Source organism: Lepidochelys kempii, chromosome 7 (assembly GCF_965140265.1).
Source record: "Lepidochelys kempii isolate rLepKem1 chromosome 7, rLepKem1.hap2, whole genome shotgun sequence".
Classification (NCBI taxonomy): Eukaryota; Metazoa; Chordata; order Testudines; family Cheloniidae; genus Lepidochelys; species Lepidochelys kempii.
Window position 1 is genome coordinate 62,369,553 of NC_133262.1, and position 27,120 is coordinate 62,396,672.

General features: G+C 42.6%; 1 protein-coding gene across 7 annotated transcripts in view; it reads left to right on the forward strand.

Annotated features, from left to right (window-relative positions):
* Positions 1 to 27,120, forward strand: part of ADK (adenosine kinase) — a 542,347-nt gene that overhangs the window by 399,543 nt on the left and 115,684 nt on the right. For 6 of the 7 annotated variants that reach the window (XM_073353162.1, XM_073353156.1, XM_073353159.1 and 3 more), the window contains one exon: positions 12,011 to 12,181. The exons of the other annotated variant lie outside the window; for it this stretch is intronic. In XM_073353162.1, coding sequence (XP_073209263.1) covers positions 12,011 to 12,181 — 171 coding nt within the window. The remainder of the gene's footprint in view (positions 1 to 12,010; positions 12,182 to 27,120) is intronic. 7 annotated transcript variants of the gene reach the window in all.

Genomic DNA, 27,120 nt, shown 5'->3' on the forward strand with positions numbered 1-27,120 from the left:
CTTAGCTGTATAGTTATGACACTCCCCTTTGCAATAGGGAGTCTACTTTTAGGGTGAGAATGCTGTTGTGAGAGTGGTCCCTGAGGCGGGGCCAGGGTGGGGGATGTGGATGAGGTAATGTGTGAACTCAATCATATAGCCATGTTGAATGACATCCAGGACCCATTTGTCCATTGTTATAGCACTTCAAGCTTGTAAAAAGAGTGCTAGATACCCCCCAAAGGGGGTAGGTCAGGTTTACAGCATGAGGGGGTTGTGGCTCTTTAGATGCTCTCCGAAATATTACTTCTGCGAAGACTAAGCGTAGGAGATGCTAATGGTTGTGAAGATGAACCCAGAACCAGAGGCATTTTCACTAGAATGGGAATGTTCATCAGCAGTACAAGATATCCTCTCGAGTAGCACAAAAGAGTCCACAAGGCAGTCCTATAGGGCCAAGTGGAAGCATTTCTCCTCATGATCCCAACAAAAGTGTCTTGCTCCTGAAGCGGTGGACATCCCTCTTCTTTTGGACTATCTCCTCTCCCTGAAGGCATCAGGCCTCGCTCTCAAGTCCATCAAGGTGCACATAGCTGCGATCAGTGCTTTCCACCCCCTTGTGGAAGGGCACTCTGTCTTTACTCACCCCTCGACTACCAGGTTTTGGAAGGGCTTCCTACAGGCTTTTCCTCCCCTTCAACCCATCGTTCCCCAATGGAACCTCATCCTTGTCCTCATGGCATTGACGAAATCGCCCTTTGAACCTCTGGCCTCCTGCTTACTGTCTCTCCTCTCCAGGTAGCTCCAGGTAGGCCTTCTTGGTAGCTATTACTTCTGAAAGAAGGGTTGGTGAACTGGGGGCCATGATGGCAGAATCCCCCCTTTACCATGTTCCCTAAAGACATTTTTTCCCCTGTGCTTGCATCCCAAGTTTATGTCAAAGGATTTATCCCGCTTTCATCTCAACCAATCCATATACTTACTTGCTTTTTTTCAAAAACCTCACTCCTCAGTGGAGGAACAGCACCTTAACTCCCTTGATGTCCGCCAGGCCTTGGTCTTCTATCTGCAGAAGACAAGATCATTCAGGAAGTCCCCTAGACCAGGGGTTCTCAACCTTTTTCTTTCTGAGACCCCCACAAGGTGCTATAAAAAATCCACAGCCCACAATAGCTGTTTTTCTGTATATAAAATCAAGGGCTAATGTTAGTGGGTAGCAAGCAGGGCAGTTGCCTGGGGCCCCATGCCACAGAGACCCCCATGAAATTATGTTGCTCAGGCTTCAGCGTCCACCCTGGGTGCGGGGCTCAGAGCCCTGGACTTCAGTCCCATGCAGGAGGGCTTCAGCTTTCTGCCCTGGGCCCCAGCTACTGTAACACTGGCCCTACTTGATGGACCCCCTGAAACCTGTTTGCGGCCCCCCCCAGGGGCTCCAGACCTCTGGTTGAGAACCACTGCCCTAGACTTTTTATCACTGTAATGGACCAGGATTAAAGGGCAAGCGATCTCCATTCTAAGTGGGTTTCGGGGTGCATTACACTCTTATCAGTTATCGGGATTGTCTCCACCACTTGGGGTAAGAGCCCACTTCATAAAAGTGTAAGCATTGACTACAGCAGCACCTCATAACGTACCACTTGCAGGCAATAGGTTGGCCACATGGAGTTCAGTACATACCTTCTTTTCCCATTATGCCTTGGTGCAAGATTCTGCAATGTATGCCTCGTTCAGTGTGGATGTTCTCTGTTCCATGATTCCATCATCTTCCTTTCACCCTCAGTGGAATACAATAGGGACCATCACTCAAAGAGAAGAGGTTACTTACCTGTAACTGGAGGTTCTTTGAGATGTGAGGTCCCTATCTGTATTCCAATCCTGCGCTCCTTCCCCTCTGCTGCGGATTTCTTAGTTTGTGGTGGAGAAGGAACTGAAGGCACACTTGGTCCGCCCTACCCATCAGCACCTCGGATGAAATGGCTGTTATGTTGGATCATATTAAAGAAGTTCTGTATTAAAATCACAAATGAGTTTGATTTCCCATAGTTTAAATTCCAGGGTATTACTAATTAAGAGGTCTCTTGGTTTTTTGGTCTCTTATTTTTACAGTTTCTCTCCCTCTCTGTGTGAAACTTGCAAGCTGCTAATTGTGTTAGTACATCCTAAAACAGAGTCTGTTCTCAAAGCAATACTTTGTAACAACAACTACTCACAGAGAGAGAGACCAAAGCGATACTTTGTAACAACAGAAACAGCACACAGAGACTCCCCGCCCTTTTGTTGTATTCGTCTCGCTTTATTAACAATTGTGATTAAAATAGAGATAGAGGATGTATGTGGATGAATGCTTGGTGTGGATAATAAATGAATGATCAGGGAGGTGCCAGCCTAAGAATCCAGTGTCAATTGGCCGAAGATAGCGTCAAGTGGAAACAACCAGAGGACTCCCAGAGGGCAGACTGGAATCCACCCAACAGCCTCAAGAATGGGAGAATCAAAGAACAAGATAACATCTGGCAGCACGGAGCCATCAGGAATGTGCCATCTGCTGATTGATTCAGCAACAGCATGATGAAGCAATTCCCATAGACTGGCATAGGAATACAGTCCTATAAAAATGGACTCTAGAAACTGAGAACTTTGGGGTCTGATTCTGCAAACCAACTTCCAGGAGCATCAGATGAGCATCTGACAAGGCCCAGCTCCCTCCTCGTGTCCAGGCCACCTGGCCATTGGCTTGGCACGAGCAACTCTAAGGCTAGTAATTATGATGATAACCTTGCAGAACCTGTGTGTGTATGAATGAATGTGTGAATAAATATTAAATTAAATGGAATGTTATAGCTATAACTAACTGCTTACTATGATTCTTTCTGGATTCACAATAAATGTAGCATTTTGCCTTATTCCCTGCTGGTTTTTATTTTATTGGTATAACACAGTGAAGCAAGGGTGCATGCATGAACTAACAGGCACTACTACTTTCAAAATATCCAGCTCCGGATGTATGGCACATGCGTATAACAAGTGAGCTGTAGCTCACGAAAGCTTATGCTTAAATAAATTTGTTAGTCTCTAAGGTTCCCCCAAGTACTCCTTTTCTTTTTGTGGATACAGACTAACACAGCTGCTACTCTGAAAGATAGGGACCACACATTTTGAAGAACCTCAGTTACAGGTAACTAACCTCTTTTTTTCTTGAGTTGTATTTTTTGTTCTCATACAAACATTGTCTGTGTGGTATTCAAGAATCATAAATCCAACAATACATAGTTGCTTGTTGTCTTCTGAGTCTGGGTTTGTTTAAATGAATACTAAGTCACAGATTTCAGCTTTGGGTTTAAAGAAATACTTGTTGGCTTTAGAAAATCTTGGCCCTGATCATGCAAACACTCATGCATGTGAATAATTTCACTCTTGTGTTATCTTACTGAGTTCAGTGGAACTATGCATGTGAATAAAGTGTCTCATATGCACATGTGATTGCAGGATCAGTGCCTTTGGGTGGAACACCTTATAGAGAAATACCTTCACCACAGGTGGAGTATTCCTGGCTCCAGGAGATGCTTCAACCGTCTCCAGTCCTGTAATGTGGACACTTTTGACACCCTTAATTTGTTTCACTCACATCTGCTATTGCTGGTGCTGCATAGGTTTAGTGAGAGTCAGAAGAAACTCTCTGGGTCTTCATATGATAAAAACAGGAGAGATGACCTCACAAAAGAAATTACTTGTGCAGAAAATTACTAAATGTGTCCAGTCATTCTGATGTCTATGAAAAGGACACCTGAATATGAAAGATGGAAAGGAGCAGGAGGGCCACCTCACACAGCTCTACTGATGGAGGAGGCCTCTCAGGTCCAGTTGACTCAGTCTGGCAATGTGTACCTCCAGCATCAACTTTAGACATCAACTAAGCTAACTGGCTTTGTATCTGGTGGCATCCATGTCTTTGGTCTTATCTGTTGTACCCCAGTGCTAGGGCCCTGTGCTGGCTCTGAGGTTTCTGGATTCCTCCAGGTCAGCCTAATTCAGCACCAAGGTTCTGGTACTGTCAGCTTTGTGCCAAAGTCCTCAGAGCCTTACAGGTCGACTTAATTTGGTGCTGACAGTCAGACACCATAGAAATCCCTTGATCCATACAGATCAACAGAGTGCAGTGTCTAGTATCCAGCACCATGGACCTGGTGAACCACTTGATGCCCATAATTTATAGCATTGAAGGTCCAATAACCATCTGAATTTGCTGCCAAAGTTTTGACACTGTTTCCAAATGCACCACTTGCTTGAAGTAGTCCAGTGCCAGTATAAGTAAAAAAAAATCACACCCCTAAGTAACATAGTTATCTTGGTACCAAAACTGTGTAAACCAAGCCTCAGTGAAATACAGGCCAAATGGCTATTCCTCTATAAACTGAAGTAGGATTTCATTGGTATCCTCTTCTCCATTTCCAGTCTCAAGTCATCTCTGTTTCCATCTCTTACAGGCCACTAAACTTGTCTGTATTCCCCAAGTCTCTTGTACACCCTTGGTATGATTCACCAGGTTTTCATTCACCTGGATATATATTAAAAGATATTCAGTTAATCTGAAGGCAGCATCCTTTGGGGGCTTAGTCTTTTCATGGAATTTGTAAAGTTGTTACTTGAAGCAAAAATGTGTCCCTTACTTAGGTGTGATCAGGGAGAGCAAAATTGTGGCCACCCTCTAATCCTTTCTTGACCTGCCATTCAGAGCTGATGCTCATTTTGGCAGTTCTGCAGTTCTTGTTCATCTAGAACTCCTCAGCCCACCTTCCTATGGAGATGTGCTGCTTGTTAATCTCCCACAAGAGGGAATGTGTAGAGGCCACTGGAAGAAAAAAGAGTTATTTGCCAGTAATAATTGTTCTTTGAGAGTGTTGCCTCTGTGTGTTCGCAGCCCCTGCCCACTTTCCCCACTTCTCTGATGTCTCAGGTAAAGAATTCCAAAATTAGAGAAGGCACTGAACAGTGGCTGGGGCCACTCCCCGCTTCATATTCTGGGAATCATCCACAAGTGGAATGGAAGGGAGGGGCAAATGGCTTCAACAGACACTGCTCTCTAGAAGATTCCACTGCTCAATACCAGGAGGTGCCAATCCTGCAAGTTGGAATATGCATAGATAATGCACTCAAATAATAGCTGCTAGTAGGTGACCTCTCGTTATAACTCCCATTAATACTAAATGGCAGTTTCATCCATAAACATCAAGATGAGGGTGTTCTGCTAAGAGAGTTCTCCTGATTAGCTGTTTTATATTCTTCCTCCATTCAAAACATTTCTGTTGCGAGTTCAAAATGTGTTCGTTTGCAGCTTGAGAATAGAGCTGAAGTGGTTTCCATGTGTCCTATACAATAATGAGAGGTTTAAGGCAATAATCATGTTTTTTAACACTGGTTAATGTGTAACTAGGAAATATAACTTCCAGCCACTTAGGAAGTTGGCAGTGCTCGAGGGTATGAGAATCAGAAGGATAATTTGATGTTACTTTGTCCTGTTATGTGTCCGCTTTCCAAAAAACTAATCTTATATTTTTATTACTAAATGTTCACTCCTTGGACCGACAAATATACTTTTGTTGACCTTACGTTATTACTAGATGTTGGTTGTAGCCTACCAATTTGAAAATGCTGCAAGCCGCTTGTTTTAAGCATAAGAGAGAAATTTGCATATGGAATTTCAAAGGTTTTGTCTACAGTGGTGATTTGTCCTGATTACAGCTATTGTGGCCAGGCATTCTTGTAGCAACACTGGTGCAAACATCTAGCATAGACAAGGAAAACTGTTATTTGAACTGGTGGAGCTTACTCCTATTTAAAACTATAGTAAGCTACAGTGGTGCAAATCAAAACTTACAATTTTTTTAGTGTGTCCACTAGTTGCATTGGTGCAACTGTGCTGATAGCTGGACAATGATGGCTGAAATTGGAGCCTCAGTAAAAACATGGCCAAAGTTCATTTCAGTTCTTGGAATGCAAACTGGTTGGCTTACTTAAACCCAGCTCTCTGGTTAAAGACCAGTCAAATTTCCCCCTACATTCTTTTTCGGCACTATTGCCTGGAACAAACAGCCGAAAATTACTTCTACAAAGAAAAATTATGGTTGGCAGAGTATTAAAAAAAGAGCTCTCTCATCTTTAATACAGCTGTAATCCCTAAATGTTTTAAGACCAAATTTTCATTTTAAGAAAAATATGAGGGAAAGAAACCTTTTGAAGAGTGGAGTGAAATTAAATTGAGTTTATTTTAAAGAAACCCAAAAGTCAATCTTTCAACTTTCGTGAGTTCATGGCCTTTACTGTGCAAGGTCTGAAATGCAAATTATACTTTGTACATCTCAAATACCCTTATGTTGCATTTCAAAAGAAGAGGGGAAAAAGTTGGATTTAGGCATGACTTAGATCCCAAGGGGATACTATTCTGTATCTTAAATTACAATCAGATGGATTTTAGTTCAGATCAAGTTTTCAATCTGAAATTGGTAAGAAGCCTAATTATTTGACCAGGATAATAATTCCAACTGCTCATTAAATGAAACACTAAAAGATGGAAGAGATTGCTATGGAGACAAGATGTTATATCATGTTTGTTTTAATTCTTTGGGATACAAAAATAGAAAGGAGGCAGGTTTGTTGCTTATATGGTTCAATACTGAAAGGTGCTGAGCAGCTCAAGGAGATTTAAAGGGTCCTCAACTCCTGTTGCCTTTAATGGGGTGCTCATCTCTTGGCAGGATCCAGTCCAGATTTTGGCAGTGATCGTATATTTGCTAAACTGGAAAGTGTGGAGCAATGGGAAATATTTAGACAATGTTTTCAAAATGATCTTTAATCTGTAAACTCCTTGTTAGATTAAAATTTGTCAATGAGTAGAACTTCCAAGATGATCTTTAGCTGAATTACTTTGAATAAAAATACAGATGTATTCTAATGTGAAGACAGAATAATATGGTGATGAGAACTGGAAAATAGAACCCTTTCATCATTATGATTTTAGAGTGTTGCAGTAGTGTTGCTATAGATAAGACTGAAATGGCGCTTTACTTACAAAACCCTACTTGCAAGTTGCTTGTTATTTTGCAGCACATGTGATTGCTGCCTTTAATTCAGTATGTTTAATCAAATTTGAGAATATTTAGTGAACTCTTTAAGGTTATGGAAATGCAAGACTACTATAATTAAGCAATTATAAAGGTATTATTTTTAATAAGTGAAGCATCTTAGAGTATGTTTAACTTGGTATCCTACTGTGATATTAAACTTTATGGAACTGAAGAATGTTACAGTTTACCATGGTAAAGTCAGTGTGTCAACAGTTTAAAAAAAAAAAAAGTTCCCTTTTTTGGTTGAAACAATGTATAAAAGATGGACTACTATCAATCATCACAACACATTGGGTGTACAAACTGAGATCAGTAATTTTGAGCAGGGACAAAGTCTGCCATTTCATATGGGTGAATTTGAGGTCTTGGATTTTTTCACTTGTAGGAATAAAACCAATTTTATTTATTTGCATAACCAGACTTGGTAAGTGATTGCTCCTTAATGAAGACTCAATCATTTTGCCTGCTTTTAATTATTGATTCTACTAAGTTGCAATTGGTTTTGAAATGATGATTGGTATATGCGCAGTGCAACATTGCATGTTAGATTTTAGTCACAAAGATTCAGAATGTTGAGCTCAAAATGGCAGCCATCACATCTTTTCAATCATGGTTCCCATTTTGACGTCAACCTACTAGAAGAAGTAAGTCATTTTACCTATCTATGGAATCAGAAATACAATGATAGTGACACCATGCTAGATGTCAAACAATGAATATCAAAAGCAGCAAACAACTTTCATAAGCTTGAGAAGATTTGGAAAAGTAGCATGATTGGCCCTGACACGCAACTATGAATTTTGAATACTGGTGTCATGTCTGGAGCGGAGTCATAGAAATCTACAACAGAAATTGATGAGAAGATTAACTCATTCCAAAGCAAATGCCTATGAAAGATCTTCTGAGTGCACTGAAGACAGTTTCTTGCAACATCAGAAATTCAAAGGAGAGCAAACCATACTGAAGCATCAAATATGCAAGAAGAAAATGATGGACATATTTAGGACACACTTTAAATATGCCAATAACATAACTTCCACAGCAAGTGATAACGTGGGCACCACCTGGAAAGAGTAGAAAGAGGACAACCTAGAGAAATATTACTTAGAACAATAGAGAGAGCTAAATTCATCAACATGACATTCAGAAGCCTGAACAGACTAGCCCAAGACCAAAATAAATGGTGGAAAACTGGTGAACGCCATATGCACTTAAGGATGTGAGAGGATAAAATAAAGGAGGGGGAAAGAAAGTAAACTGAAATTTAATTAAATGAGATACTGGATTGTTTCTAGTTCAACTCTGTTTATTCAGTATTTCATTTTTGACACTTATTTTATATTTGTCATGTTTTCATCATTTGAGTTCGGAGAGGGAGAAGCTCTTGAAAAAATTATTACTATTATAAAGTATGTACAATCTACAGAGCTTGCAGTAGTTACATTAACTAATATTCCCCACCAATGTGTAGCATCTGCATCAGGGATCGGCAGCCTTTGGCATGCAGTCCATCAGGGAAATCCGCTGGCGGGCCGGGACGGTTTGTTTACCTGCAGCATCAGCAGGTTTGGCCAATCACAGCTCCCACTGGCCACTGTTCGCCGTTCCAGGCCAATGGGGGGCTTCAGGAAGCAGCATGAGCTGAGGGATGTGCTGGCTGCTGCTTCCCGCAGCCCCTGTTGGCCTGGGACGGCGAACCACGGGCAGTGGGAGCTGCGATAGGCCAAACCTGTGGACGCTGCTGGTAAAGGCCCACCATCAGATTTCCCTGATGGGCCACATGCCAAAGGATGCCGATCCTTGATCTATATAAATATAAAATACCAAAACAGGGATACTGAATAGTAACTAGAAAAGGAGTACTTGTGGCACCTTAGAGACTAACAAATTTATTTGAGCATAAGCTTTCGTGAGCTACAGCTCACTTCATCAGATGCGTTCAGTGGAAAATACAGTGGGGAGATTTATATACACAGAGAATATGAAACAATGGGTGTTACCATACACACTGTAACGAGAGTGATCACTTTAAGGTGAGCTATTACCAGCAGGAGGGTGGGGGGGGGGCGGAACCTTTTGTAGGTGGGCCATTTCCAGCAGTTGACAAGAACGTCTGAGGAACAGTGGGGGGTGGGAAAATAAACATGGGGAAATAGTTTTACGTTGTGTAATGACCCATCCACTCCCAGTCTTTATTCAAGCTTAAGTTAATTGTATCCAGTTTGCAAATTAATTCCAATTCAGCAGTCTCTCGTTGGAGTCTGTTTTCGAGGTTTTTTTGTTGAAGAATTGCCACTTTTAGGTCTGTAATCGAGTGACCAAAGAGATTGAAGTGTTCTCCGACTGGTTTTTGAATGTTATAATTCTTGACATCTGATTTGTGTCCATTTATTCTTTTACGTAGAGACTGTCCAGTTTGACCAATGTACATGGCAGAGGGGCATTGCTGGCACATGATGGCATATATCACATTGGTAGATGTGCAGGTGAACGAGCCTCTGATAGTGTGGTTGATGTGATTAGGCCCTATGATGGTGTCCCCTGAATAGATATGTGGACACAGTTGGCAGCGGACTTTGTTGCAAGGATAGGTTCCTGGGTTAGTGGTTCTGTTGTGTGATGTGTGGTTGCTGGTAAGTATTTGCTTCAGGTTGGGGGGCTGTCTGTAACCAAGGACTGGCCTGTCTCCCAAGATCTGAGAGAGTGATGGGTCATCCTTCAAGATAGGTTGTAGATCCTTGATGACGCGTTGGAGAGGTTTTAGTTGGGGGCTGTAGGTGATGGCTAGTGGTGTTCTATTATTTTCTTTGTTGGGCCTATCCTGTAGTAGGTGACTTCTGGGTACTCTTCTGGCTCTGTCAATCTGTTTCTTCACTTCAGCAGGTGGGTATTGTAGTTGTAAGAATGCTTGATAGAGATCTTGTAGGTGTTTGTCTCTGTCTGAGGGGTTGGAGCAAATGCAGTTGTATCGTAGAGCTTGGCTGTAGATAATGGATTGTGTGGTGTGGTCTGGATGAAAGCTGGAGGCATGTAGGTAGGAATAGCGGTCAGTAGGTTTCCAGTAGAGGATGCTGGTTATGTGACCATCGCTTATTAGCACCGTAGTGTCCAGGAAGTGGATCTCTTGTGTGGACTGGTCCAGGCTGAGGTTGATGATGGGATGGAAATTGTTGAAATCATGGTGGAATTCCTCAAGGGCTTCTTTTCCATGGGTCCAGATGATGAAGATGTCATCAATGTAGCACAAGTAGAGTAGGGGCATTAGGGGACGAGAGCTGAGGAAGCGTTGTTCTAAGTCAGCTGTAAAAATGTTGGCATACTGTGGGGCCATGCAGGTACCCATAGCTGTGCCACTGATTTGAAGGTAGACATTGTCCCCAAATGTGAAATAGTTATGGGTGAGGACAAAGTCACAAAGTTCCTTCACCAGGTTTGCTGTGACATTATTGGGGATACTGTTCCTGACAGCTTGTAGTCCATCTTTGTACAGAATTTTGGTGTAGAGGGCTTCTACATCCATAGTGGCCAGAATGGTGTTTTCAGGAAGATCACCGATGGATTGTAGTTTCCTCAGAAAGTCAGTGGTGTCTCGAAGATAGCTGGGAGTGCTGGTAGCGTAGGGCCTGAGGAGGGAGTCTACATAGCCAGACAATCCTGCTGTCAGGGTGCCAATGCCTGAGATGATGGGGCATCCAGGATTTCCAGGTTTATGGATCTTGGGTAGCAGATAGAATGCCCCAGGTCGGGATTCCAGGGGTGTGTCTGTGCGGATTTGTTCTTGTGCTTTTTCAGGGAGTTTCTTGAGCAAATGCTGTAGTTTCTTTTGGTAACCCTCAGTGGGATCAGAGGGTAATGGCTTGTAGAAAGTGGTGTTGGAGAGCTGCCTAGCAGCCTCTTGTTCATATTCCAACCTATTCATGATGACGACAGCACCTCCTTTGTCAGCCTTTTTGATTATGATGTCATAGTTATTTCTGAGGCTGTGGATCACATTGTGTTCTGCATGGCTGAGGTTATGGGACAAGTGATGCTGCTTTTTCCACAATTTCAGCTCGGGCACATCGGCAGAAGCACTCTATGTAGAAGTCCAGTCTGTTGTTTCGACCTTCAGGAGGAGTCCACCCAGAATCCTTCTCTTTGTAGTTTTGGTAGGAAGGTCTCTGTGAGTTAGTGTGTATTACAGTTCAAGACTAAAAGGTATATGTGGCCTGTTCTTCTGTTGTCTGGAAACCTTAAAGAAAGTGATAGGGACTACTAATGTCAGGTAATGAAGATTTTCTTTTAGCTTCAATGTGTGAATTTGAACGAGCCTCATATACATTCCAGCAGAGTTGGTTTCCTCAGAAGGGAATCAAGTGAAGTAAAGGCCTGGTCTGATCTTCACTCTTATTACTTTCCTAAACCCTGATCTGCACTCCTTACTCTAAATTAGCTTTTTCTTTGGGAGACTGCACTTAGGTTGCCAGTTTTGGTTGGACGTATTCCTGGAGGTTTCATTACATGACATATTTAAATTAAAGTACTTAAATTAAAGATTAATCTTTAATTCCTGGAGAGTCCAGGGCAATCCTGGAGGGTTGGCAACCCTAATTTATGTAGTTATTTATTTCAGTTTCCTTTTATTGTTATTGGCTTTATTAACATATAAATGGCTTCATATTTTATATTATAAAATATTATCAATTATGTTGGATGACATCTTTTTCATTGTTTAAATATTATACTGCATTATTAAGAGATCAGGCATAATGGATTAATCTAACTAATTAAATTAAATCAAAGGATGCCATTTATACACAGTTTCACATTCAATAAGTGTGCTTTTCATTTTTTGTCCTACCTGCAAACAACTTATTTAATATGATTCCTAATTTGAAATTAGTAATATATATTTGCTTGCTTGCTTGCAGGGATTTTTTCTTACAGTTTCACCAGAAGCAATATTAAAGGTGGCCAGTCATTCTTCTGCAAACAACAAGATCTTCACTTTGAATCTTTCTGCACCATTTATTAGCCAGGTCTATAAAGAGCCGCTGATGAAAGTCATGCCTTATGTTGACATACTTTTCGGAAATGAGATGGTGAGTCCTACTAAAAATATTTGTTTCTGACAGATGTTTATGTTTAAAATAATCTCTGGGGTTTTTTCTCCATTAACATATATTTTAAGGAACTTTGTGTAAAATGACACTGTAAAATCTAATTTACAGTCTAAGTTTAAAAAGAGAGAATTAAACTAGTGCAGTAGTTCAATGGACTGTTAATGTGTTAACCTGTTAAAAGTTTTCATCTTGATAGCTTTAGTCTTGACGGCCCATTCTGCAATAAAGTAGACACTTTCTTTAAGCAGGAGGAGGAGGACATTAGGAAAATGCAGTTTATAAATTTCTCATTGATCTCTATGGAAGATAGAGTGCCAAACCATCTATGGAAATTCGGTTTTGTTATGCTTTTCTGTGCAAGAGTGGGGTAAACAGATGGGGTGAAATTCTGTGCCCACTGAACTCAATGCAAAATAGCCATTGACCTCAATGAGGCCAACAGTTTACTGATTGTATTGATATCACTTTGCATTTTCTTAATTCACAGGGTTCTCTTGTAAGCATTTATATGTTTGCTTATCATGAACGCCTGAGAAAGTCACATAAATAAATGAACTGAGTGAGGGCTTGTCTACACTTGAAATTTTTGCACCAGCATAGGTTACATGCATTATTGAAGCTTGTCTAAGTGTCAGATCAGAGTAAACTGTATTGGGAAAGTGACTTTTTACACTGGTGCAGCATGTCCACTCTCGGCGTGTACATTGGTGCAGGTACACCAGTGCAAAAACTAGCATAGACCAGCCCTGAATACTTTTTTAAAGATTAGAAAATAGAATATTTCTTCAGGTGCAGTACGATAGTGAGAGTCTATTAACCACAGGTAGTTGGATGGGAGGAGTAGTTAACATTGACAGTTCTTCTTTGAATGGTTGCAGACATGTATTCCACTCAGGTGTGTGTGCACCCAGCACATTGAACCCGGAGAACTTGGCCTAGCAGTACCCACAGGGGTAATGCCTGTGCCCTTTGGCCCTTAGCCTCTCCCTTGACTGTTTAAGGGCAGCTCTGCTCTGACACCTCTCAGTTCCTTCTCACTGCCTGCGGCTAGAGTCAGAACATTTTGTGTGGTATTTTACCTCATGCTGCTCCACCTCAGTCTGTTTGGGATTTTATTGTGTATAGTTAATAATTAAAATAGTTAGTGGTACTCTCAGGTTAATTTATTGTAGTAGTTTAGATGGATCATCATCTTGGCTGATGCCATCACCAGAGTTTAAACATTATGCTTTGTGTGAGATGACTGTCCTCAATAGTGACCCCACACATGCTGTTTATTATGCCTGTGTTAGGGACACCTTAAGTAAAGGTGCTGCATCTGTAAGTGAATGCAGAACCTGCATTTGAAACAGCACCTTCTGGAGCAAGCCATATGGCCTGCTTTGGCAATGGGGACCTTCACGGATAGGTAGACCTCCCAGAGGGTATTTGAGGCAGCATGGGCTCTCCCCGGAGGAAAAAAGACCGTTCTCCTTCCTCTGGTCCCCCTAGAAAAAAATCTCATAAAAGAGACTGGAGCTGTTCCAGAGTTAGGAGAGATTCCTCTTTCCCTTCTAAGAGGAGTGCAGACAGGTACCGTGATTCATCCTGTACGTGAGAGCAGGGTCATCTACCCGATTTTTGGCACTGAGGCGAGAGCAAGTGGACTCAGTACTGTCGTCTCCAGTATCATCTGTGGGTCCACCATTGAGTCTGGTACTGGTGGTGTCAGTGTTGGCAGCATCAGACTTGCTTTGCTTGACAGCATACCAGTGCAGGCATATCAGGCAGCATCAGACTTGCTTTGCCTGTCAGTTCCTGAGTCTCCTCAGATTTAAGGGTGCTGAGGTGTGATGGCTTCTTCGTCAGTGCCCTTGGCGCCAGCTGTATGGGTTGTGGACTTGTCATTAGTGTAGGCACCAACTTTGGCACCTCTTCTAACTGAGGGTACAGAACTAAAGTTGCCCGCCTTTTGGGCACTGAAAATCAGCACAGGTATTCTCTTTGCTGCTGTTGATGACTCTGGTGCTCACTGCCATGATGGGAATAGTGCTGGCTTCAACTTCAGTGTTGACATCTGCTCTGGTATAGAATGTAAGTGTGAGGCCCTAGCAGTGCTTGAAGTGTCTAGGGTTTTAACTTTATCATTACCAATGCATCTGATGTGCTGGACTTTGGATGAGGCTGGACATTTGTTGAGCCTGCTGGGGATCACTCTTTCATTGCATGTGGACTACGTGGAAAGTTTCTCAGTATCGGGCTCAGAGATGTCTTTATCTTCTCCCTCACCTTCTTGTTATCACTCGCAGAAGTCATCAAGACCTCCCGGGGATCACCCATCAGTACCCGGATTGGCACCAATCCTGTAGTAAAGTGAGGCATCCTTGGCCTAGTGCCTACTGGCCACCAATGCAGTACCCTTACCCAGAGTGGCCTCCTTGGAATCTCAGGGATGTTCCAAAGTCAGCATGGTCTCAATCCTTGGTGCAGTCCAGAATGATATTACCGATTCTGCCGGTCGCCTCTCCTCCTGCACATCTGTTGCTGCAGCCACAAATCTTGTTTTCTGACAAAACTAAGGAGATGTTACATTCATGTAAAGACTTGTGAGCTAAATTGCATTAATTTGGGGATTTTTACCCCAGCAGTAAACAGATGTCAGCAGCAGCAATATCGCCCTCAGTGGTTTTTCAGGTCGAATTGTCTCCAAAAAGAGGCACAAGTCTCATAGGATAAGGTCTTCTGGTCCCAATGCCAATCAGACAGCCCGTCCTCCATCAGCTTCTGCCAAGCAGCCAATTTGACTCTGTCTCTGGGGTCGGCATTGCAGTCATTATGCTTCAAGCCGCCATTTGAGGATAGGCTTTGCAACTTCTACAGGGCTTGAGAGTCAATAATTACAGACAACTGGGTCCGAAGCACTGGGACTGGGTTATGCCATTCAGTTCCTATTTATTCACACTTCTACCCCATACCATTTCAGGGAACCCTCTTAAGAGTCTGCTTCTTCAGTAGGTGCACACTTTTTGAGCTTTGGGGGTCACAGAGGAGGTTTCCTTTCAGAATCAGGGAAAATGATTCTACTTATGGTACTTCCTGGTCTCCAAGTCTGAGGGAAGATACAAGATTCCTCATGGTTACCTTAATGACTGTTCTCCCTGCTTTGAATCAAAACTGGTTTGCTACCCTTGATTTTCAGGATGCTTACTTTCATGTGGCGATTTTTCCAGGTCACAGGAGGTTTCTGTGATTTGTAATGGCAGGTCAGCATTATCAGTACACCGTGTTTCTGTTTAGCCTGTCCTCCATTCCATTGGTATTTACCAACTGCATGACTATGGTAGCAGCATAGCTCAGGAAAAAAGGAGTTAATATCTTCCCATATCTGCATGATTGGTTACTGAGGGGCAAGTTCTCTCACATGTCCAATTCTTTGTCTCTACAATCGTCTGGGTCTGATTTTGAACAAAGGGAAGTTGTTTAACACTGACTCAAAAAAAATGAGTTATTTGGGGGCCCTACTAGACTCTTGAGTTCGAGAGCACTTCTTCCAAATGAACGATTTTAGGCATTTCATCATCTGTGTTTGGCACTTCAGTCTCAACCTTGGACTACAGTCCATGTATGCGTGAAGTTATTAGGCCATGTGGCTGTGTGCATGTACATAGTCCAGTATGTGAGATTGCCCCTTCGTCTGTAAGTGTGATTGAAGTTGGTCTATTGCCTGAGTTGTCAATTGCCCAAATTCTGTGGGTGTCCCCGGCAATCCTGGTCTCCCTACAGTGGTGGGCAGTTCAGAGCAATGTTTGCCAGGTTGTTCCCTTTGCTCCACCAACCAGAACTTCTGCAGAAGAGAAGAGTAAGGGGGGAATTTGATAGCAGCCTTCAACTGCCTGAAAGGGGGTTCCAAAGAGGGTGGAGCTTGGCTGTTCTCAATGGTGGCAGATGACAGAACAAGGAGCAGTGGTTTCAAGCTGCAGTGGGGGAAGTCTAGGTTGGATATTAGGAAACACTATTTTGCTAGGAGGGTGGTGAAGCACTGGAATGGGTTACCTAGGGATGTAGTGGAATCTCCATCCTTAGAGGTTTTCAAGGCCTGGCTTGACAAAGCTCTGTCGGGGATGTTTTAGTTGGTGTTGGTCCTGCTTTGAGCAGGGGGTTGGACTAGATGATCTCCTAAGGTCTCTTCCAACCCAAATCTTCTATGATTCTATGAACTGTAATCACCAATGCCTCTCCAATAGTTTGGGGACCACATCTAGGGGCACTGAAAATTCAGGGCTTGTGATCAGAAGAAGAGTGTCTGTCCATTTCAATGTCCTGGAGCTTCTAGCCATTTACAATGCATACCAAGTCTTTTGAGATCATATCAGGGACACAGCAGTTCACATACTCACAGACAACAACACCGCAATGTATTGCATGAATAAGCAAGGAAGAGCCTGCTCCAACCAGCTTGTCAAGAAGCAGTAAGTTTTGGCAGTTCTTCATCGAGGAAAACATAATTTGCATAGCTGCTCATTTACCCAGGGGTACACAGTCACTTGGTAGATCACTTCAGCTGGATTTTCTCCCAGAATCACGAGTGGTCTCTGAAGTTACAATGTGCTGAGGTCCATCTTCGCAAAATGGAGCATCCCAGCTATTGATCTGTTTGCCACAAAAGACAACAAGTGCGATCAATTTGCTCTCAGCTTGGTCTTAGTCCAGGAACCTTAACCAATGCCTTCCACCTGAACTGGGAATCAGTGCTAATGTATGCCTTTCCCATGATCCCACTGATTCCTCAACTTATTCTCAAACTAAAACTGAATCATACCAAGCAAATTCTCATTGCAACAATTCGGCTGAGACAGTGTTGGTTCTCTGACCTACTAAGTCTATCTATTCAACCTCCCATCTCTCTTCCTCATTGTCCTGATCTACTGCCTACTGACTCAGCACTATGGTTGAGTTTTGCATCCAACACTGAGCAGTCTGTATCTCGTTACGTGGATGCTGCATGGCTAGATGAGGAAGAGGAATGCATGATGTTTGAGAAATACCTCTCAATAGCAAAAAACCATCCTCTAGAGTTACGCATTTGGCGAAATGGAAGTGGTTTTCAAATTGATCACTGGCCCTGGGCATTCAACGAGGGCTAGCTTGTATTCAGGAAATTTTGGAGTATCTGCTACATCTCAGTGCTTAGGTCTGTCTCTCGTAGGCCATGTCTACATTACGAAAGTACTCAGATTTTACAGAAGTCGATTTTTGGGAACAGATTGTATAAAGTCGAGTGCATGCGTCCACACTAAGCACATTAATTCGGCGGTGTGTGTCCACAGTACCGTGGCAAGCGTCAACATTCCAAGCGGTGCACTGTGGGTAGCTATCACACAGTTCCCGCAGTCCCCACTGCCCACTGGAATTCTGGGCTGAGCTCCCAATGCCTGATGGGGCCAAAAATTTGTCGTGGGTGGTTATGGTAAATGTTGTCAGTCAACCCTCCCTCCCTCCGTGAAAACAACAGCAGAAAATCATTTCACACCCTTTTCCCTGGATTGCCTGAGCAGACACCATAGCATGGCAAGCATGGAGACCGTTCAGCTCACCGCAGCAGTTATGGCCATTGTAAACACCTCACACATTATTGTGCAGTTTACGCAAAACCAGCACCTGAAAAACCAGGCAAGGAGGCGACGGCAGCACGGTAATGAGGACATGAACACAGATTTCTCTAAAACCGCAGTCCCCGACATTTTGGAGATCATGGTGTTACTGGGGCAGGCTCATGCCATGGAACGCCGATTCGGGACCTGGGAAACCAGCACAGAGTGGTGGGACCGCATAGTGTTACAGGTTTAGGATGATTCCCAGTGGCTCCGAAACTTTCGCATGCCTAAGGCACTTTCATGGAACTTTGTGACTTGCTTTCCCCTGCCCTGAAGCTCAAGAATACCAAGATGAGAGGAGCCCTCACAGTTCACAAGCAAGTGGCAATAGCCCTGTAGAAGCTTGCAATGCCAGACAGATACCGGTCAGTCGGTAATCAATTTGGAGTGGAAAGATCTACTGTGGGGGTTGCTGCGATGCAAGTAGCCAATGCAATCATTGAATTACTGCTATCAAAGGTAGTGATTCTGAGAAATGTGCAGGTCATACTAGATGGCTTTGCTGCAATGGGATTCCCTAACTGTGGTGGGGCTATAGACGGAACGCATATTCCTATCTTGGGACAGGACCACCAGGGCAGCCAGTACATAAACTGCAAGGGGTACTTTTCAATGGTGCTGCAAGCACTGGTAGATCACAAGGGACGTTTCACCAACATCAACGTGGGATGGCCGGGAAAGGTTCGTGACGCTCACGTCTTCAGGAACTCTGGTCTGTTTAAACGGCTGCAGGAAGGGATTTACTTCCCAGACCAGAAAATAACTGTTGGGGATGTTGAAATGCCTATAGTTATCCTTGGGGACCTAGCCTACTCCTTAATGCCCTGGCTGATGAAGCCCTGGACAGTAGTAAGGAGCTGTTCAACTATAGGCTGAGCAAGGGCAGAATGGTGGTAGAATGTGCATTTGGACGTTTAAAGGGTCGCTGGCACAGTTTACTGTCTCGCTCAGACCTCAGCGAAACCAATATTCCCATTGTTATTGCTGCTTGCTGTGTTCTCCACAATCTCTGTGAGAGTAAGGGGGAGACATTTATGGTGGGGTGGTAGGTTGAGGCAAATCGCCTGGCCGCTGAATACGCACATCCAGACACCAGGGCAGTTAGAAGAGCATAGCAGGAAGTGCTGTGCATCAGAGAAGCTTTGAAAACCAGTTTCATGACTGGCCAGGGTACTGTGTGACACTTCTGTTTGTTTCTCCTTGATGAAAATCCACCCCCTTGGTTGCCTCTAAATTCCCTGCCACCCGCCCTCCCCCCTTCGATCACAGCTTGCTTGCAAAGGAAATAAAGTCACTATTGTTTATAAAGCATGTATTCTTTATTAATTTATTACAAAAATAGGGAGATAACTCACAAAGTTGCCCAGGTGGGATGTGGGAGGGGGGTAGGAGGGAAAGAAAAGGCCACTTCAAAACTTGTTGAATGACAGCCTTCTGTTGCTTGGGTGGAGTGCGAGGGTGCCCAGAGCCTCCCCTGCCAATGTTCTTGGGCGACTGGGTGAGGAGGCTATGGAACTTGGGGAGGAGGGAGGGCGGTTAAACAGGGGCCGCAGCAGCAGTCTGTGATCCTGCTGCCATTCATGAACCTCCACCAGACGCTGGAGGATGTTCGTTTGATCCCGCAGTAGCCCCAGTGTTGCATCATGCCTCCTCTGATCTTCCTGCCGCCACCTCTCCTCACGTTCATCGGCCACTTTCCTGTACTCTGATATTGTGCCCCTCCACATATTCTGCTGTGCTCTGTCAGTGCTGGACGACTGCATGAACTCAGAGAACATTTAATCGCGCGTGCGTTTTTTTCGCCTCCTTATCTGAGATAGCCAAATGCGAACAGCTCAGCACCAATGCCCCCCACCACCACCACATGGCTAACTGCGGGGAGGATTTCTTTTCAGCCACAGGCAAACAGCCCAGTAGGAACGGCCACCTCTGAAATTCCCCTTAATTAAATTCCCCTATTTCAACCAGGTTACCATGAACGATATCACTCTCCTGAGGATAACACAGAGAGATAAAGAACGGATGTTGCTTGAATGCCAGCAAACACCGGGACCATATGCTGCCAGGCTTTGTTATGCAGTGATACCAGATTACTTGCTGCTAGCATGGCGTGGTAAAGTGTTCTACCATGGAGCATGGAATAAGGCTGCTCTCCCCAGAAACCTTCTGCAAAGGCTTTTAGAGTACCTCCAGGACAGCTTCATGGAGATGTCCCTGGAGGATTTCCGCTACATCCCCAGACACGTTAACAGACTTTTCCAGTCGCTGTACTGGCCATGAATGCATCCCAAGTCCTCAGGGCTACTTAATCATTAAAAACTGCTTGCTTTTATAGTATGTATTATATTTTAAAAGGTACACTCACCAGAGGTCCCTTCTCCAGCTTGGTTGAGTTGGGAGGGTATTTCAGTCAGGGTGATAAAAAGATCCTGGCTGTCAGGGAGAACGGTGTGCTGTGTGCTGTCCTCAAGCTCGTCCTCCTCATATTCCCTGTCCGCAAAATCCTCAGGCATGGCGGAGAGTACCCAATCATCGGAGTCCACGGACAGGTGTGGGGTAGTGGTGGTGGCCCCCCCTAGAATTGCATGCAGTTCAGCGTAGAAGCAGCATGTCTGGGGCTCTATCCCGGAGCATCCGTTTTTTTCTTTGGTTTTCTGGTACGCTTGTCTGAGCTCCTTAAATTTCACGCAGCACTGTGTTGCGTCCCTGCTGCAGCCTCTGTCCCTCATGGCCTCGTAGATTTTTTGAAATGTTTTGGCATTTCGTCTTTTGGAACGTAGTTCTGATAGCACGGATTCCTCTCCCCATATAGCGATCAGATCCAGTACCTACCGTTTGGTCCATGCTGGAGCTCTTTTTCGATTCTGGGACTGCATGGTCACCTGTGCTGATGAGCTCGCCTGGCCAAACAGGAAATGAGATTCAAAAGTTCCCAGGGCTTTTCCTGTACACCTGGCCAATGCATCCAAGTTCAGAGTGCTGTCCAAAGCGGTCACAATGGTGCACTGTGGGATAGCTCCCGGAGGCCAATACCTTCAAATTGCATCCACACTAACCCTAATTTGAAACGGCGATGTCGATTTCAGTGCTAATCCCCTCATTGGGGAGGACTACAGAAATCAGTTTTAAGAGCCCTTTATGTAAAAAAAAAATGGCTTTGTTGTGTGGACAGGTGCAGGGTTAATTCGATTTAACGCTGCTAAATCCGACATAAACTCATAGTGTAGACCAGGCCTTAGCGGCAATCTCAGCATTCCATCCATCCATCCAAGGGAAGCCATTTTCTCAAACTTCATGATAGTGAGATTTCTGAGATGAGTCATTCATTACCTCCCACCAGTGAAAGAGCCGGTTCCCTTGAAGGACCTTAATATTGTGTTAACTGCTGTTATGGGGCTTCCATTTGAGCCCCTGGCAACCTGCTCTTTGTCCCTCCTGTGCCAGAAGACAGCCTTGTTGCTATAACATCTGCAAGGAGAGTAACTGAGCTACGGGGCTTAATGGCAGAGCCCCCATATGCGGTTTTTCAAAGACAAAGTAGCCCTACAACCATATCCTAAATTCTTGTTGAAAGTGTTTCCCCATTTCTACCTTAACCAAGTAATATACCTACTGGTGTTCTTTCCTAAACCACACTCAAGTGCAGATGAACAGAGACTTCATACATTGGATGTGAAACGATGCTTGGCGTTTTACCTGGAGAAGACAAAGCCTTGATGTTCATCACGTTGTCATTTTGTCTCCTATGTGGATTGAACTAAGGGTCAGGCGGTCTCTATGTACACGATTTCCAGGTGGATAACTTCCTTCATTACAACACCATATGAAGTATCTCAGACCATGCCTCTGCAAAGATTGCAGGCTCAGTTGATGAGAGCTCAAGCAATGTGTAGCATTTCTCAGTGATGTTTTGATATAGCACATTTGCAGGACTGCTACTCATATGTTAACCAAGCACTATGCTGTTACCACTGCATCTAGGTCAGGTGCAATGTTGGGAAGGCCATTCTGCTGTAGTTGTTTAAATAGACTCTGAATCCCACCTCCTACAACTACTGCTTGTGAGTCACCTGTGTGGAATACACATCTGCAACCACTGAAAGAAGAAAAAATGGTTACCTACCTGTTTTGTAACTGTTGCTCTTCAAGATGTAGGTGAAGATGGGTATTCCATGCCTCATCCTCCATCCCCTCTACATCAGAGTCTCTACTCTTGACATTGGATGCAGAGGAACTGAAAGGCATCGGGGAAGCACTGCCCTTCAATAGCCAGGGGAGGGGCTAAGGGCCAGAGAGCATGGGCTTTGTCCCTACAGGTACTGCTGGGCAACTTTCTCTGGCTTCCGTGCACTGGGCACAAGCACACCTGAGTGGAATACATATCTGTGCCCACATCTCAAAGGACAACAGTTGCACAACAGATAGGTTTTTCCCCTATCGTTGTCACTATGACAGCCTCATTCTGTCATTTGCATTGTGAAGACCTCATCGAGGTGCTATCATGTATTTCTTTTCAGGAACCATACAATCTCAGGTGTTGATCTTGTCAGATCTCACAAGTTAGCAGAGTCAGGCCTGGTCAATTCTTGAATGGGAAACCTCCCAGGAAAACCCAGTGTTGTGTTCCTCCTCCTTTTGGGTTGGTACTGCTCCCCTAAACTTTCTGATATAATACATCACTGTGGTGTGTAAGGTGCCATTTTTCAGATGAAATATAAAACAGAAGTTGTGATCACTTGTCATTAGATGTACAACAACATTTCACAAAACTAGATGCAACCAGTTCAATGGAAACTGCATTCTGCCTACTTTAATGCCCCCTGCTGTTTCAATAGGATATGGTATTACTTACTTACTTGTCATAACTTTTTGTGTAATACTGTAATGCATAATGCAGTGTAAAATCCTCCCTGCATTTACTGTATATGGTTTTTGAAGCAGTCTGTTATCTGTTAGGGTAAAAGATACTATTCAAATATAAGCTATCATCATTAAATGTTACCATACTGTTTATGCACTTTAAAGAGTACCAGACATCTTGATCTATGTTGCTTGCAGCCTTGCTAGAGTGGGATTTCCCGTTCATTGTAAGCAAAGTTCATCTTTGCTTCTTGCTATGTAACCTACTTATTGCCACTTTAGATTGTTCTTTCTTTAGGATACCTTTCACTGCGGTATATTCTCTTGTTACTCTGTGATTTGAAACCCTTTCTCTTTCCATGGTACACTTCCTAATTATTGGCTTGGGCTGTATCTTCTGGCTCCCAGTGTTTTTGTTCCATGTATCTTGGCTTGTGGTTAAGAGCATGCAAAACCCTTTTAACAAGAAAAGTTTCTCTGGCACAATTCAACTTTCTGAATGCTCCTCTTCTCGTTTCTTCTCCTGGATTCATTTCCCTGATTTTGAGTCTTGTATAATAATGTTTAATTGTCTGTCTATTTATGTATGTCTTCATGTGAAGTGAACCACTTGGCTGAGCCAATGTATACCTAAACACCTATTTTTCCCCATCTATTTTGATCATTCCTTCTGTCTTTATATTTTGTTTTCATTGAGTTTTGCTAATTTATCTATCATAAACAGTAAAGGGACATACATAACTTAAGTATATAAGCTATAAAATGCATACTAGATGGTATAATTATTACTTTATTAGAACAGAGAGTAAGTAGCCTCACACAAGATTTTACTCTTCTGTATATTTATCTTCACTTCACATTATAGACCAACACAGTTTTATTGTTGAACATTATTTTTAGAGTAATGCAAAAAGCATCAAAAGAGCAGCAGAATTCCAAATTGATGCCATTCTTAAGCTAAAAACAATTGGCAAAGAGATTTTAAATTACATCTTGCACTTAAAAATTTACAACTGAATGGAGATTGGTTATTCCAAGTTTCAGCTAGATGATAATTAAAATGGGCAAGTTGTAAACCTCAGAAAATAAATACTCTAGTTTAGAATGTAAATGCCAACGTACCCTTAACTGCAGTGGTGGTGCTGAACACTGCTATAATAAACTGTAGTAGTTATCAGCTACAACTGTAGCTCAATGGCCATTGGTATGTTGATCATTTGTCTTTGAAATCTCTTTCATACCTATCCAAAACATTTTGGCTTGGATATTTGGCACTTATTAACTAGACTTCACATAATAAATTTAATTCAAAACATTCAATATAAAAATAATCATACAGCCAGTGCTACTAACCAATTAAGGCCATTCTGAGGTCATTATCCGGCAATACATGACAAGAGAACCTGATTATTGTCATTGCTTTTAATTTTTATTAAATTAAGTTTTTTTTTAATAGTGTCATTTTGCAAATGGTTCTTAGCAATTATACCTTCCAAACTATCATAATCACTGGATAATTAACCTGCCAGGATTAAGCACACTCTACTTTGCCTCAGGATGCTTAACTCTCAAATAAGGTCAATTATCTCCTGATGATAACTGCTTTGTCACCAGTTGCTACCTAATTCATCTGTAACAACTCACCTCCTAATACATACTTTTTACAACTCACGCTAACTTTCAATAACACAACAGTGGTTTGGGTTGTTAGAGATGAAGGCTTTAAAAATTGAATCCAAATCTAAACTCACCTAATAGGCAGATGATTTTTTCTTGCACAAGAGGTGCTGTGCAAGCGGAGTAGCACACATAAGAGGATAAGTGAAGGGTGGAGAGCAGTACCACAGCTGTATGCTTGTTCTCCCATTTCTTTGAAAGCTCCATTCTCCCTGGTTTTTGTGATGAGGGTTCCACAACTCTGGTAGGCCTGTTTTGGTTCAAAGGAGGATGGATCCAGGAAGCAGTAACTCTGTGTTATCTGTTCCCTCTCAAAACCTGTGTCTATTCACATGGGGAGTATATGCTGGTCTTAGGAGAATGAACACAAGTTCTATACCTCTCAAAGAGGGTGCAGAAGCCAATGGCCACACCTAAGGGATGGTAATATATGCTGCAGGGGAAGCTGTCTGCAAACTTTGGGACACACTGTTGAATAAGAGTTTTTTCCTCATAGATCTCTGGGACATGTGGGTTCCCTGCCACTTCAGCACCACATTCCTGCCCCTTGCAAGCCCCTCTGTCCCTGAGAGGACCATTTGTTAGGAAGTTGGCATGGTGAAGCTTGCCGGGTTTCCGGGGTCCTATGTCTATTTCTGTAGGATTTCTCCACAGAAAATTTATTTATTTTCTTTGGACTTGGAATAAGATTTTGAGTACCCTGTCAGTTTTTTAAGTAATAAAGCCACATAAGCAAACAATATGGCTCATAGTTCACAAGTCAGTGGAAGTTACAAGGAGGATGTGTAGAACGGTGATCCCAAATGTGAAGGTGAAATCAGTTTTTTTGAAGCAACACAATAATATAGACAATAAATTAACAAGCTCCCTTGAAAATCAGAACCCTCTTCTCTTCAGTGTGTGAAGCGGTTACTTCTAAAGGTGTGGTCTCTGAACAAATTAATTACAGAATTCTAAACTGAAGTTCTGCAATTACAGAGTACTGTTGCAACCAGATTGGGAAAGTGATGTGGGTACAACAACAAAAGTGCTGTTACGAAAGGACTTGTACATTTTGAAAAGCAATAACAATAGCTTTAATAATGGTTCTGGAGTCATGTATCCTGAGCTGTAGAAAGATGGGTACATCTGCATGCAAAAACAATAAAAACAAGCAGGCCTTGTCATCATTGTGTTTAGCAGTTGTATGAAAATGGCATATGTACCTCCTTAAATTAAAATGTTTGCATATCTTATGAAGTATCAAATAATAACACATAAAAATCCTCACAAAAAGATATTATTTGGACGCAGTATGTACAGATAGCATATTGGAAAGTGTATTATTCAGTGATTCTACTATTTATTTTGATACTGTCCATCTTGTTTAATATGTGTTTAAGTTGTACATTCTATTGTTACTCCTCTTTCAATGACAAGGAAAAGTCTTAAATCTAAAAGCACTGATAATGATTGCAGTTGTCCTGACTTTGAACTTGCTTTTGTGCACTGGAAGCTGATTTGCTGATTCTTTGTGCTTGTTTTAACTGCAAGAATGGATGTAAATACTTTGTCTTGCAGTCTGAATAGATCCTGCTATCTATTTCCTTTACTTGTGATATTGTATTATGTTGTATACAACTTTGCATTTTGTACGCATTTCTATGTAAAATGCACTGAACATTTGAGTCAAACTGCAGTCCAGCTTCTAAATTAGCTGCTTTAATTTTGGCCCACATATGGCAAGTGGGGAATGAAACAAATGACCTTCCTACAGTAAATCAGGTATGTTCCAATTTTGATTACACTAGTGTAAATCCAGAATAATTCAGTTATCTTCAATGGAGTTACTCTGGATTTACACCAGTTTAACTGAGATGGGACTAAATCCTAGTAGGTGCATTTTAAAGATACAATATTCCAGGCTTCCTGTGTTCATTCCTTTGCCTGAGGAGTGTCTGATACTGGGGAGTGTTTGGTGTAAGCAGTTGCTGCTGAGAGGTTTTGACATAAACAGGCTGTATGGAGGAAGGAAAATGTAGTTGGAGCTATGATAAAAGATGAGAAGGGAACAGAGCCTCATCAGTCTCTCCTCCTCTTCTAAATCATGGTGGGCTCACAAGAGAGGAGAGGTAGCTGATTTAGCTGAAGCCAACTATTAGAACTGTATCTGGAATAAAGCTGGATACCTCAGTGAAACCTCATTTTGGTATGACATGAGTATAGTGTATGGAGAAAGAGAGAGATTTCTTTTTCTTTATTTGACTTAGTAGGACTGCTCCTGTATATGTTGAGAGGTTATTTCCACTCACTAATTGTTGGTAATCTGTCTCTAAATTCACTTGATAATTTGATTCATTTTGAAGGAAATTTTCAGCAATGCTAACGATCTTAATTTCAATTTTGAATTTACAATTACATCATGCCAATACTTTGCATTTCACAATGCCTTCCATAATCTAAGGATCTCAAAGTGCTTTACCAACACCTACTCCCTGGATGAAGTTAAGTATTATTATCTCGCTTTATAGATGAGACGGGGAATGAATCAGAAAAATTCAGGCTTGCCCAAGTTCACATGGTAATCTGTGGCAGAGCTAAGAATAGCACCCAGATCTCTTAACTCTCTGGTCTGTTTTCTTATTAAACACATACAGAGAAAACCTTTGTAAGAAGACATCTCATCTTCTCTTTCAGTCTAACCGGAACAGACATTTAAGGTCCATAGATGCCGGTGTTTGTTCTTTTGATGGAAAAAGCAAATAGCAT